Raw genomic sequence first — 12,828 nt, forward strand, 5'->3', positions numbered from 1 at the left:
CACCAATGGGAGGGAGGGAGGGAGGGGAGGTCGGGAGGCGGGGTGGGGAACCATGAGCGGGTGCGGGGAGGGAGGGATGCAAAGGCCAGCTACTGGACACGGGCCTACCAGTCATAGGGCTGGGGGGAAAAACACCAGGAGGGTGCTGCTGGGGGCACACTCACCGCGCTCCGAGGGTTTGTAAAGCGGGCTGGGAGGCGGGAGGAGGGTCGGGAAGGGGAAGAGAGCGCGAGGGCCGGGACAAGCGACGGTGCACGCAGGTGCAGGGGGCCTATGCAGGGGCCGGATGGAGCTAAAAATCAGGGCCCAGAAGGGTCTTGACTGCGCTGCACTCACCTCGAGGCGTCCAGGTGGAAAGTGGCGCTCGAGGTGAGTTGCAGGGGCCTACTTCCTACACAGGAATGCAAGTGGCCTATCAGGGGAGGGGGCGGGCTGGGAGGCGGGAGGAGGGTCGGGAAGGGGAAGAGAGAGCGCGAGGGCCGGGACAAGCGACGGTGCACGCAGGTGCAGGGGGCCTATGCAGGGGCCGGATGGAGCTAAAAATCAGGGCCCAGAAGGGTCTTGACTGCGCTGCACTCACCTCGAGGCGTCCAGGTGGAAAGTTCATGAGCATGTGAATCCATGCCAGACCCCATGATGGAGAATGTTGGTTACTCTAGGTGTGCTAAATGGACAAGCTGGTGGCAGCAGTGACTTTTTACAATGTTTTGGTGCATTTCGTTTTAGCCTTACCGTGTTTGGTTACTAACTGGCAAGTGGTCAAACATGGCCATGTCACAAGATTTTTTTGCTTGTCCATCTCGTCTTTCAGGCTTCTTCCTGGCCTAGGATGCCACGAAAATCCTTATATGGACTTCTAGTGCCCAGGAAAAGCAAAGAGCTATGTGTGTTTGCTTCCAAGAAGTGGGCTTGGACCGTGTGGTCCCAATCCACAAACTGGTGTCAGTCTGAGTGGTATGCATGAGCTTTGCTGGCAGTGGTTCCGATTGGACCACTGTTGGGGTGTGGGGGGCAGTATGGGGGGGGGGAGAGAGATCTGTCATTGGCTGGTGGGAGCTGCTGCTCTTCACTGGCTTTTAGGATAAGATGACCCCTGCATCCACTATGGGGAGGTCCTCGAAAGAAAAGGAAGGAGCCAAGTCTCCTGTCCAGCTACAAGACTTGCAAGTAGACCGTGGACCAGTCGGAAGAAGGCTTGGCAACCAACTTTGGCTGCTGTCCTGATAGATCCTTGTGGAAGATCCCAGTCCTACAAAGAAGCTGCAACCTTTTGAGTGGCGGGAACATCCATTTCGACATCAGCTCAGAGTACTATGAAGTAGAGACTTCGAAAGTGCCCCAGGACCGCCATGTGGCTGACCAGCTTAGAGGTTGGGCTACCGTGCTGCACAAGTCACCGTTCAGAGTGGAAACCTGGAACTCGGGGAGTGGGGCTGAGGGGTGATCTCTTCAGCTTGTGCAACAAAACTTACCTCTGCGACATTTTGCGGTCCTAGCATCAAGGGGACCCGAGATAGGAGGGAAAGTCTGGTTGCAGCAAGTGAATCCCTTAGCATTGCCGTGCATCGGTGACTGTCCGAAACTGCTTACTTGCATCCATTCCTATCCTGAGAGGGGTGCTGCATCCAGTTCTGCTGCATTCAACTGGAAGACCAAGCACCAGCATTAAACACTGACCGAAGAGTTGCTCGTACCTGCGACCCCTTGGAATCAATGGCTGAGCCTGACGGCGGGAAAAGCTACATTGGACCTTTTTCAATTGACCTGCCAAGTCCTGTGAAGAATCCTCATACAGGGGGGCGAGTTGTAGCAATACTTACCTGACCCCTTAACTCCCTTTTAAAAGTTTGGTAACTTAGAAACTTTTGTCTTACTTTGGCTTTGCCATTGCTTATTCACATAAGCACTCAAAGTCGGGAACACGTCTGTTAGCTAATTTAACTTGTTCTGACACTTGGACCTGTTCACTGGACCCAGAGACCCCAACTTCATTTTTTTCAGCTTCACAAAACTGTATGGATCTTTGCTGAACTTTTGGGCACAAGGCCCCATACAGCTTAGGTGCCAGTACTAACATGTACCTTCCTTTTCAGGGGTTTGACAGGTATTTTGCGCTACTCCAGTAAGGGACACATTACTATGCATCTAATTTTTAGTATTGAGTGATATTACCTGTCAATCATTTTCACTGTTATTTGGCCTAAGTAAATAAGTATTTTATACCTGTTTGTCTAAGTGTGTTCCTTGACTGTTTCACTGTGGGCACATTGTAGACCCCTTACAAGCTCACCACATCTTGAGATTTAGCATAGATCACTCGCCATTTTCTACCTTGAACTAGTTTGGCTACAGCTCCCAAGGTTGTCGGTCACAATATAGGTTGGCCCTCTATACATCTGTCCACCAGGCCAGAGTATAGAACATCAGTCCTAACTGCTTTGCTACCAGTTTTGTGGCTGCCCTTTGGGCATTTTGTTCTTTGGCCTGCTTCCTGCCCTATTGGGTCCGGAATTCCTATTTATTGGAAGCAATTTCCTGGGGAAAGCCTTGGTGGAACTGGACGTGCATCCACTATGAATCTTGGATAAAAACTACTCCTGCAGATCGTTGGGGCAGAGTCCTGTACAAAAGCCAGCCTGCTCACGACCAAAGGACAACCCCTGCAGCTGACCAGCACCGTACTACTCTACCCGTTGCCAAGACTACCTTTGGTGGTGCTTCGACCCCTGGACCAGTGGGAACAACCAGTATCAACCCCAGCAGGAGAATCCATGCCTTCAAATAATCCTTGGAGCAACCAGTGGACTGGCCATCTCTCTCCTGGGCTACCTTGCTGCAGCCATCATGGTTCCAAATACACCCTTCTTCGTCCGTTGCCACCTGATCATGGTGACTCCTGCTGCAATCAGTCTTCGCACCCTTGAGGAGTCTGGACGTTGGCTGTCTCTCCATCTTTCCTTCATTTGGGTGTTGAGCTGAAAGGTGATGGAACAGATGCCCCAGGCTTTGCGACCAACAAACTAAATTCTGCATACAAATGTGACCTCAGCAGCCACCCACAACCCCAGTTTCCCTCATCTATCGCAACAGTTCACAAGACTGTCCTCAACATAACCGGGAACGTCATCAGTGTTCTCTGGAGACATCAAGGTGGGAGGTGGGGGGAGGGGTTAAAATACCAGTCACCCCCTCCCTCCATAGGGTTACATAAACGTAAAGTCCTATCCCCAAATCACTCTTGCCTGACTTGATCAGTGGAGGTCTGGTCAAAGCTCTCTTCCCCTGCCCATTCTAGTGTTTGGGATGGAGAGAGTTTACTTGTCTGAACTTTACTTATCTGCGTCTGACTGTACGATCGGATCGCACAATGGGATCAAAGATAAGCTCCATCTGAGCTTAATGTACGAATAGACGCACCACTTCGGTTGACAGCTGCGTAGGCATTGCTTTCCATCCATGCATTTTAGAATGCAGCCATGACAACGAAAATACAGTCTAGCGGGACAAAACAGTTTCGCCTCTTTACACCAGGCATGCCTCAACACCTCTGCCATTAAAATACAGCAACAATCTACAACAACATTCGTCTAGCTGGTCACATAACAAACCTCTTGCACTACCGCACTGTCATGACCTCCCTCAGCACCCATCCACATGCCGGACCTCTTGGGTTGCTTACTTGAGCATAGCCTGCCTAATTGCTAACCTTGTCCAAATGCACAGGATCGTATGACCAGTTCAAGAATTCTCCCCACACCTGGACCTCTGTGTCGGAGGGCATTCCCACCACAAGCGTGTTGAGGCCATACACCTGGGAAAAGGCACTATATAAATTACTAGTACTACTACTTCATAGTCTTGCACAACAGCATAGGATGGCTACCAACCAGAAAAAAAAACAAAATAAATAAACCACACTTTCACTCAGCGAACAGTGTAATCTGACCAGAAACTGCCAACAGCACATCACAGCTCTCTTGCTCTTTTCTCAAGCTCAGTCCTAATAACTTCCAACCCCTTACCCTATTGGTTTACAGATCTGCATAGGGATCACGCAGGTGGTGATAAGGTGCGGTATAAGAACCTTTAACGTAACAGCAAATTACTATTCAACTTTGTATCATAACAACTGACATCCTCTAATCTCTTAACAAATCTATCTGAAAAGTAGAACTTTAGAACTGACGACTTGAGGGCACAAGGCCCAAAATCATTTTAGGGCTGGACTTACTAAGTGTCAGGGAAACCTACAGTTATTCTAGTGTGCATTTTACTCAAATAAATGCATTCGAGTATCTGTTACAACGGTTATTGGGTCACATGCCTTTTCTTCGCCCAAGGGTGAATGTGTATACATTCTATAGTGTTTGACAACATCTGCCTGGACGTTTTACTTGTTAATGTGCATTTTAAAGGCATAATAAATAATTGTAAAGTTTTGTACTCACCCGTCTAGCCTGAATTATTGCTGTTCTGTGTGGACTCATTGTTACCCTAGACCACCCACGCCGATCTACTTTACCATGACTGTTTTTTGCTAGACCACGTTGTCTCCCTGATCACCATTATAGGTTTGCCCGTAGGTTTATTTTGGAAACTCATCTCAACAGTAAACTAGAAATCACGAGAACATGATGGGAAAGGGTGGAAGGGAAAAGTGATGAAATGACATTTAAAAGGGTGAATGGAATGTAACTAGAAACTTTCAGTTCACAAGAGATTCTTGGGCTTAAGGCAGCACAAACTTTAGGAACAATACTGCATGCCCCACTTCAATTCACTGCAGAGGCCAGGTAGCTTACAGACAGTGAACAGGTTAGCAACGTTCTTACGTCTTTGTGTCCTTTGCTTCCTTCTGCATTATTTCCAAGATCATCTTACATGCTGCAGAGCACCCTTCTGGAGTGGAGTGGATGCTGATTGCCTTCTCTGCAGCACCAGCATTCTCCTTCCTATGCACGTCGATTCTGCGTGTATAAGGCATACATTAGTTTGAAAAACGTATTTGAGTGCGAATTAAAAACTTGATCAGCAAATCAACATTCGATGAGCAATTCTGCACATTAAGTTATTGTATCCAAGACTTAAAATGAATAATACACCTGGTTTGCATTCATCTGCAATAAAACTCATTAGTGGGATTAAGATTCAAAGGTTAAATGCAGAACAATGTCCACACAAATATAATCAAGTCTCTGAAGACAGTTTTCAGTGCCAGGCTCTATGCAGATCTTTGCCGTACAAGATCGGATCTCTGTCGAGCCCATACTGTGAAGTACATATCTTAGCGATTTCACAGATCACTAAATAGGGAGCAGTTGTTGGTGCAGGAAGGCTAAAAGGCAAGATCAGAGGGACCAGATGGCCTTTGTATGCCACTGACAATTGATTTGAATTTTGCTAGGACTGATTTTCTGTATTCTGGCCTGGTGGACAGATGTATAGAAGGCCAACCTATATTGTGACAGTGACAACCCTGGGGAACTGTAGCCAAATCAGTTCAGGTCGCAGCAACAGACTGTCTAGGCTAGGTTTTACAAAGGTGGTGAGCTTGTAAAGGGTCCACAATGAGTTCTCACAATGGGAATCAGATTACACTTAGACAAGATGTATAAACATACACTTATTTATTGGCCAAAATACTAGAAAAGGGACTTCTAGCAAGTAGAGTTATCACACAACACTAGACAAAATTGATACATATATACAATCACTTATCAGAGGGCATAATATACATAAACGCCTGCAAAGGAAAGGTAAGGTTATCATGCACTCAAGGTCCACAGAGAATGATCCAACTTAAATTGTCCAGCCCTAAGTTGTCTGGGGCCTTTTGCCCAATAGTTCAGGTAAAGTTCCACAGAATCTTTGAGGCAGGTAAAAATGCAGGTAGGGCCTCTGGAGTCCAGTGAAGGGTTCCAATTGTCAGAGTACAAGTTAAACTGGCTAGCAGTAGTCCCAACTTTTAGAGGTTTTGTGAAAACAAGCAAAGGCAAAGCCAATATTGTTAGAATAAAGGTTCATTATAGGCCCACTGACTTAGAATGGGAGTGTAGGGGTAGGTAAGAAGCTCTGTAACTCACCCCGTACTCCTTCCCCAGACTTGGCAAGACAAAGGAAGAGGGTCCGAAGTTGCTTTTTCCACCGAAAGTGTTAGTCTTCAATTTGCAGGAGTTGCAGGTTCTAGCTGATCTCTGGTTGGTGTTTTTCACTGTTGCAAGGAATCTCGATGGAAGAATGCAGCAAAAGAAAAAAAAAAATCGAGGCAAGACCCCTCTCAGGACTGGACTCTGGTCAGGTAAGCGATTTTGGACTGTGGTCACTGCAGCACGGCAACGCAAAAGGACTCAAATACCGGTGTCAGACTTTCCTTTCCATCTCTGGTCCCCTTGGTGCTAGGACACCGTCATTTCGCGGAGGTTAGTCTCATAAGGCCAGCTGAGGATCTATCCCCATCCCACCGCAGGTTTCTCCAGGATCTTTGAGGAATGGGTGCAGGGGTCCTCTTCTAGTAAAAGCCAGGTAAAACCTGCAGCTCTCACTAGCCAATGACATGACTAGCTCCCAACGCCCCACCCCAACTAGTGGTCCAAACAGGACCACTGGCAGGAACATTCTTGCATACCCCTCAGACACACTGAAACAGGTTTGTGGGGGACCCAACAGTCCCAGCCCACGCCCAGCAAGCAACCAGCCCTCCAGTAGCCCACCAAAAGCTTCTGCTTTCCTGGGCACTTGAAGTCCTTATAAGGATTTTCCTGGCCTCTCAGGCCAGGAAGAAGGCTAAGAACAAGAAAGCAAAAGGACAAGCAAACATTTGTGGCGCTGGCATTTTTGACCAGCAGCCAGTTAGTAGCCAAACGCGGTAAGGCTAAAATGAAAGTCTTCAAAAGTGGGAAAAAAGTCACTGCTGCCACAAGCGTAAGGCTTCACTGCACTGCAAAAAGAGCATGACAGAATCAAAAAGAAAAAAATCAAGTAGTCTGGGGTTCCATAAAGATGGAAGGAAAGGTGCAGTCAGGGGAAATCTTTCCTAACAAATACATCATGATCCAAGTTCTATAAGACATGTGTTAGGGAGAATTCTCAGAAATGCGCCAATTATCTTCTACCTTAGAAAACACCAGCCATTTTTGTTGGACTTTTAACTTCTAACCTGGACTGAGACCTTTTTCACACCCTCCCGTATTTTTCTGTGATTTGACCTTGGAGCCTGACAAACTCCATAGGCATCATCTTTACATTGCGACACCCAGCCCATTCAGTGCAGTGGCACGAGGCAGTCTCTAAGATCTCCCAAAGGTTGAAATACCTTCTCTTGGTGAAACTACTGTTTCCAAGAGCAGAGAAGTGAAATTGACTACTTACATTTTGTAACTTTCTAGACCAGCACACACTAGCTTAACACTAGGGTGCTGGAGGGGTTACTTAATATCCCCCTTGTCTAGTTTCTCATGTAACATTTTTATGTTACCCTTTTTTAACATTAATGGCTGGTGGCAGTGGTTTACTTTTTCCTACCATTGTGTGTTTCGACCGCAGGCTGCAATTGCAGCCCCAGTAAAGCACCCATGGGTGCCCATTTGGTCAAAATGACCCGGTCTTTTTACGCCATTTCTTGTTAGAAAGGTCCTTCTTGAGGTTTACTTTGCGCGCCAAACTAGGTTTGGTCCCTTTGTTCATTTTGTCTTTGGCAGGATTCACCAGTGAAGCCCACCTCTGGCTCCAGCGTGTCGGGCAGGGGCAGGAAGTGGGCGAGGTGCCCGAAACTCCCTGTGCTTAAATCCCTTGGTTACAGGAATGCACCCAAAGGTGATTGGCTGGCAGTCCTTGGAGTACAGCCACCCTGCTGTGTGATCGACAGCTAGGCTGCGAATGAATGGGAGAAACCTGCATAAAAGGCGAGGCTTTTTGCTTGGAAGGCTGAGTCACCCACTGGACGAAAGAATCCGAAGAACTTGGAAGAGACGCCTGCTGCAACTCCTGGACTGGTGGTTTGCCCGGTGAAGCCCTGATGTAGTGCTGAAGCTCCAAATTTGCCTCATCAACCCCAAGACAAGCTCATCTGGAAATCTCTGAGGTTGCTGTACTTCCACTGCTGCTGCAGGAACAGTGTCAGGTAGAGGAAGACTAGAATCGAGTGAGTGTCCAAGTCGGACCCGAGCTATGAAGCAGGACTGCCTAAGCATAAGCTACCTCAACAGAGTGGTAAACCCCAGATGCAAGGAAAGTCCATAAAAAGGTATCCGAGAACCGCAAGTGCTGCTGATCTGAAATTTGCCCATTGCTGCCGCTAACCTTCAATTTGTAGTGTAGGAGTCCCCAGGCGTCCTCCCTCGTCCCCACGGCAGAGGTCCAGGAACAGGATCTGCAGATCTACACAGGAACAGAAGCAGGCTGGAACCAATTTCTTCTAATCAAACGTACTGTAAAACTAAGGGGACTTAGCTCTTGTGTAGCCTTGCTCTCAGTTGAGTCTTTTCTTGGTTGCTTTTACAGAGTTGCTTGCAGCTTTGCCCCTCACAAGCTTCCCAGCTTGTGGCCCTACAGTGAATTCATTTTTATACAAAGACTTCTAAAACATTGTGCAAGACTTTACCTACCAGCAAGACGTGCTTCAGCTCACCTAGACTTTGGCTCAACTAACATTGGCTGTCCTGGCTCCCTGAAAAACTCTGCTTACCTCGGACTTTGTGTTTTGTCTCTCCCCCAGGAAAGGCTTAATTTACTTAGCATTGGAGGGTTCAAAAGTACTTACCTGCTTAAGAATATTTGTTAAACACGGCTTCTTCCCTCATCTTTTCTTTTTGACACTAACCTCAGTATTGCTCTAAATGTGCCACTGATTTATCAATGTCCACAGTGTCCTAGTTAAGTCACGTCAGGGTGTAGTCAGTATCTGTGTGCCATCCAAAATGGGTGTATGATTTATTGAAACAGTGTGCATCTTGAAGTATATTTTTGTGTTACACATATTTGCTCCCTTCTAAAGAAGGCTTATTCAATTTACTTTAATAAATAATTGTTTAATCAAGAAACCTTGAGTGTACGTGTTTATTTGGATACTCGTGACTGAATCTGTAATAACCCTACGGCTCACATGGCCCCTCTTGAGATAAGCCTAGCTGCTCATCAGTCTACCAACTTGTGTAGTACATGCTTATACCAAAGGTTGGGTTAACTATTGCAAAGAGGACAATGCTGGTGCAGTCTCTCACAGGGTACTGCAAACAATCTTGCCTAACATAGCATATTGCATCTTTCTTTCGAATATCGAAAGGGACATCAACATGGGCATGACTAACACTATCCGTGACGTGTAGTGTGCCCAAAATCCCTTGCACGTTGAGGGCCCACTGTTTTTTTTCTACCGTGAGGGGAGTGCGTGAGCGAGTACTACAGAAGAGAGAAGGTGTAAGAAGTCTATGTTCCTTCTACTTCACAAGGGGAGGAAGGAAGGCTGGTAATCCTTGGTAAAAGAAACGCAGTTTCACTTTCACTTACAAATCTGTAGTTCTCTCATAAACCAATCACTGTCCTCTGGGTCATAATGCCCCCAGCCAATGATAGTTCTCTCCCTAAGCCCCTCCCCTAGCAGCCATCTTCAGATTTAGTAAGCACGTAAAGTGGCAGTATGACCAAGAAGTGCTGCAAAGGGGAAGGAGGGAGGGTTTGTATGTGAATCCATGCATTACTTATCGTAATAGCATTTCTGATTGTATCTGCTTAGATTCCCATGCTGTGCATACGATATCTAGTGGTAATCTCTGAGTATTGCAGCTTTGTTTCAAGGATCAAAAGGGGACATGGGCATGCCTGCAACACTATTCCTAACATGACGTGTAGTGTACCCGAAGTCCCTCCGATTGTGTTTTCTGCCATGAAGGAGCCTTATGACTATCGTGAGTCAGTACAGAGAGAAAGGTGTAAGTTATCTATGTTGCCTGTACTCCAAGAGGGGAGGAAGGGTGGGCACATGTGAATCTAAGCAGATTCACAAGCATCAGAAGACATGCGTTACTCACCGTAATAGCATTTCTGATGATTGTATCTGCTTAGAGTCACATGCTGTGCATAAACTAGCAAGCAGTACCCAGAGATGGTGGTGGGATGTGTGAAGGAACATTAGCAAAGATGTCTTAGCACTGCTTGTCCCACCAGAGAATCAGACCAAGAGTGTGTATCCAGGCAGTAGTGTTGTGTAAAGGTGTGTGCATCCGGGTTGCTGCTTTACAAATAGAATCTAGAGGAACATGTGCAATGAATGCTATGGTAGGCCCTGTGCCCCGAGTACTGTGCTCTAGGCGTGAAAGAGATCTCTCTTGGCAAGAGTAACACTGATGCAGTTTACGATCCATGAAGAACAAGTTACTCTCTTAGCTGGTAAAGTTCTTTCGATGGGATGGTCCGACGACGTATTTCATATCTATGACAGGTAATCACCACAGCTGTGCTGCTTCGGAAAAAGTTTTCCGCGTCTGCGTCCTGTGTCGATGACATCGATAAGCTGTCCTCGAGGGCCTCCGTCGAGCTGACGTCACCGGATGTTACAAGTAGGACGTACGACGCCCGTAGCGTCAGTTGTAGTTTTTTCCCAGAATGTGTGGCACCAATCATCTGCCAGTATAACCACAGAAAGCCTTGCGGAAATGTAAGCTGCAATCACATAAGAAATTCTGTTGCGGGGCAGGTAGGGAAGGGAGCGATATGGAATATGTTTTCGGACCATCCCATCGAAAGAACGTTACCAGGTAAGAGAGCAACTTGTTCTTCGAGGGGATAGGGTGCTCCGACGTATTCCATATCTATGACAGACTCCCAAAGCAGTACCAACGCATGGAGGAGGGAAAATTTAGAATATAGAAATTTAGAATGCCCAATTAAATTGCAGAGTAAAGGACCATCTTGCCAAAGGCCAGATCCTGCCCATGGATAGAATCTAGGGAGTAGGGTCTTACAAAAGTATGGACCGAAGCCCATGTGGCTACTTCACAGATGTTACGAATAGGAACACCCCTCTGCAGGGCAGTAGCGGCAGCCATACCCCCCTAGCAGAATGGGCCCGTAAGCCTACCGGAGGGTCCTTACCCGCTAAGCGGCAACATTCAGAAATTGCCAAGAAATCCATCTAGACAAAGTCCGCTTAGTAACAGCTTGTCCCAATCGCCTTCCAGCGTAACCTATAAAGAGCTGATCATCCACTCCGACCCGGGACATGCGTGAAATGTAGAAACTTAAAGCTCTCCTAGGATCCAATCTATGGAGCCTCTCCTCTTCCTTACCAGGATGAGGAGGATAAAATGCTGGAAGAATGACCTGCCTAAAATGAAATTCTGACACCACTTTCAGAAGAAAGGAAGGACGAACCCCAAGGAAAACCCTATCCTTATGAAACACTGAAGGGTGGCTTAACAGAAAGTGCCTGCAACTCACTCTGCAAGTGGAGGTAACTGCAACTAAAAATACAGTTTTAAGGGTTAAACAGTCTCAAAGGACAGGAATGTAAAGGCTCAAATGGAGCACCCATTAGGAATTTTAGAACAAGGTTCAAATCCCAACTGGGCACCTGGAAAGGTGACGGTGGAAACATTAGTGAGCCCTTTCAGAAACTGAGAAATTAAAGGAATTTTAAAATAAGAACACTCCTCAGAGGAGCGCTTAAATATGGACAGCGCCGCCAGGTAACTTGTAATGGTACCCCACTTGCTGGAACGTGTGGGCTAACGAAAGCAAAAAAGAGAACCACAGGAATGTCACATGAAAGAGGATCCACATTCTTAACCATGCACCAGTCGCAGAACTTTCTCCAACGGCAACGGTACAGGGACTTTGTTGCAGGCCGTCTGGCCGAAAGCAACACCTCCATCACTTCTTCAGGGAGGTCCCAATCCTTATACCTCAACCTTTCAAAAGCCAAGCATGAAGGTTGAGCGATCTGACCTCTGGATGGAGAACCTGACCCCCACCCCCCCCCTCCTGTGAGAGCAGATCGTCTCGGTAGGGAAGACAGCGTGGATGGCAGATGGACAAGTCGAGAAGGTCCGGGTACCATGCTCTCCGGGCCTATGGCAGGGCAATGAGGATCATCCAGGAACCGAACCTCCGTAACCTCTGCAGCGCTTGCGGGATGACGGGGACTCGAACGCATACAGCAGTGGGAAGGACCACTCCACCACGAACGCGTCCCCTAAGGCTCCTCTTGGAGGAAATTCCAGCGAGCAGAACCTTTCGCACTTCCGGTTGACACTGGAGGCGAAGAGATCCACTTGTGGGGTCCCCCAAGGGTGAAGATCTCCAGGAGAATCTCCTGAGCCAGCTCCCACTCATGAGAGATCGCGCTCTGCCTGCTCAGAGTGTCCGCCGTCTCGTTTTCGTCTCCGGCCAGATGAACTGCCGAGATTGAAATTTCCTGCTCGATGGCCCAGAACCAGAGCTGAATTGCCTCCCTGCACAGAGGAAGTGACCCCTGCCTCCCCCCCTTTTTGTTGAGGTAGTGCATGGCCACTGTGTTGTCCGTCAGAATCAGGACATTCTTCCCTCGCACAGTCGGCAGAAAAGCCTTAAGGACAAGCCTGACGGCCCTCAGCTCCAACAGATTGTTATGGAGTCTGGACTCCGGAGACGAACGACCACTGACTGAACTCGTCGGCATGAGCTCCCCATCCCGTGAGGGATGCGTCCGTCACAATCGACACCTCCGGCCAGGGTAGCCAAAATGGAGCCCCCCTCATCAGATTGCCTTTGACGGCCCACCACAGAAGATCTTGGGCGACTGAGGGCGGCACCTGAACAGGGTCCAACATCCTGCCGGTGGACTGTGACCACTGC

General features: G+C 47.8%; 1 protein-coding gene across 1 annotated transcript in view; it reads right to left on the reverse strand.

The window, feature by feature from the left end:
* Positions 1-12,828, reverse strand: part of IGF2BP1 (insulin like growth factor 2 mRNA binding protein 1) — a 699,136-nt gene that overhangs the window by 310,221 nt on the left and 376,087 nt on the right. The window contains exon 7 of the mRNA XM_069634579.1: positions 4,833-4,967. Within this exon, the coding sequence (XP_069490680.1) occupies positions 4,833-4,967 (135 nt within the window). The remainder of the gene's footprint in view (positions 1-4,832; positions 4,968-12,828) is intronic.

This window comes from Ambystoma mexicanum, chromosome 13 (genome assembly GCF_040938575.1).
Source record: "Ambystoma mexicanum isolate Mex_15411 chromosome 13, UKY_AmexF1_1, whole genome shotgun sequence".
NCBI lineage: Eukaryota > Metazoa > Chordata > Amphibia > Caudata > Ambystomatidae > Ambystoma > Ambystoma mexicanum.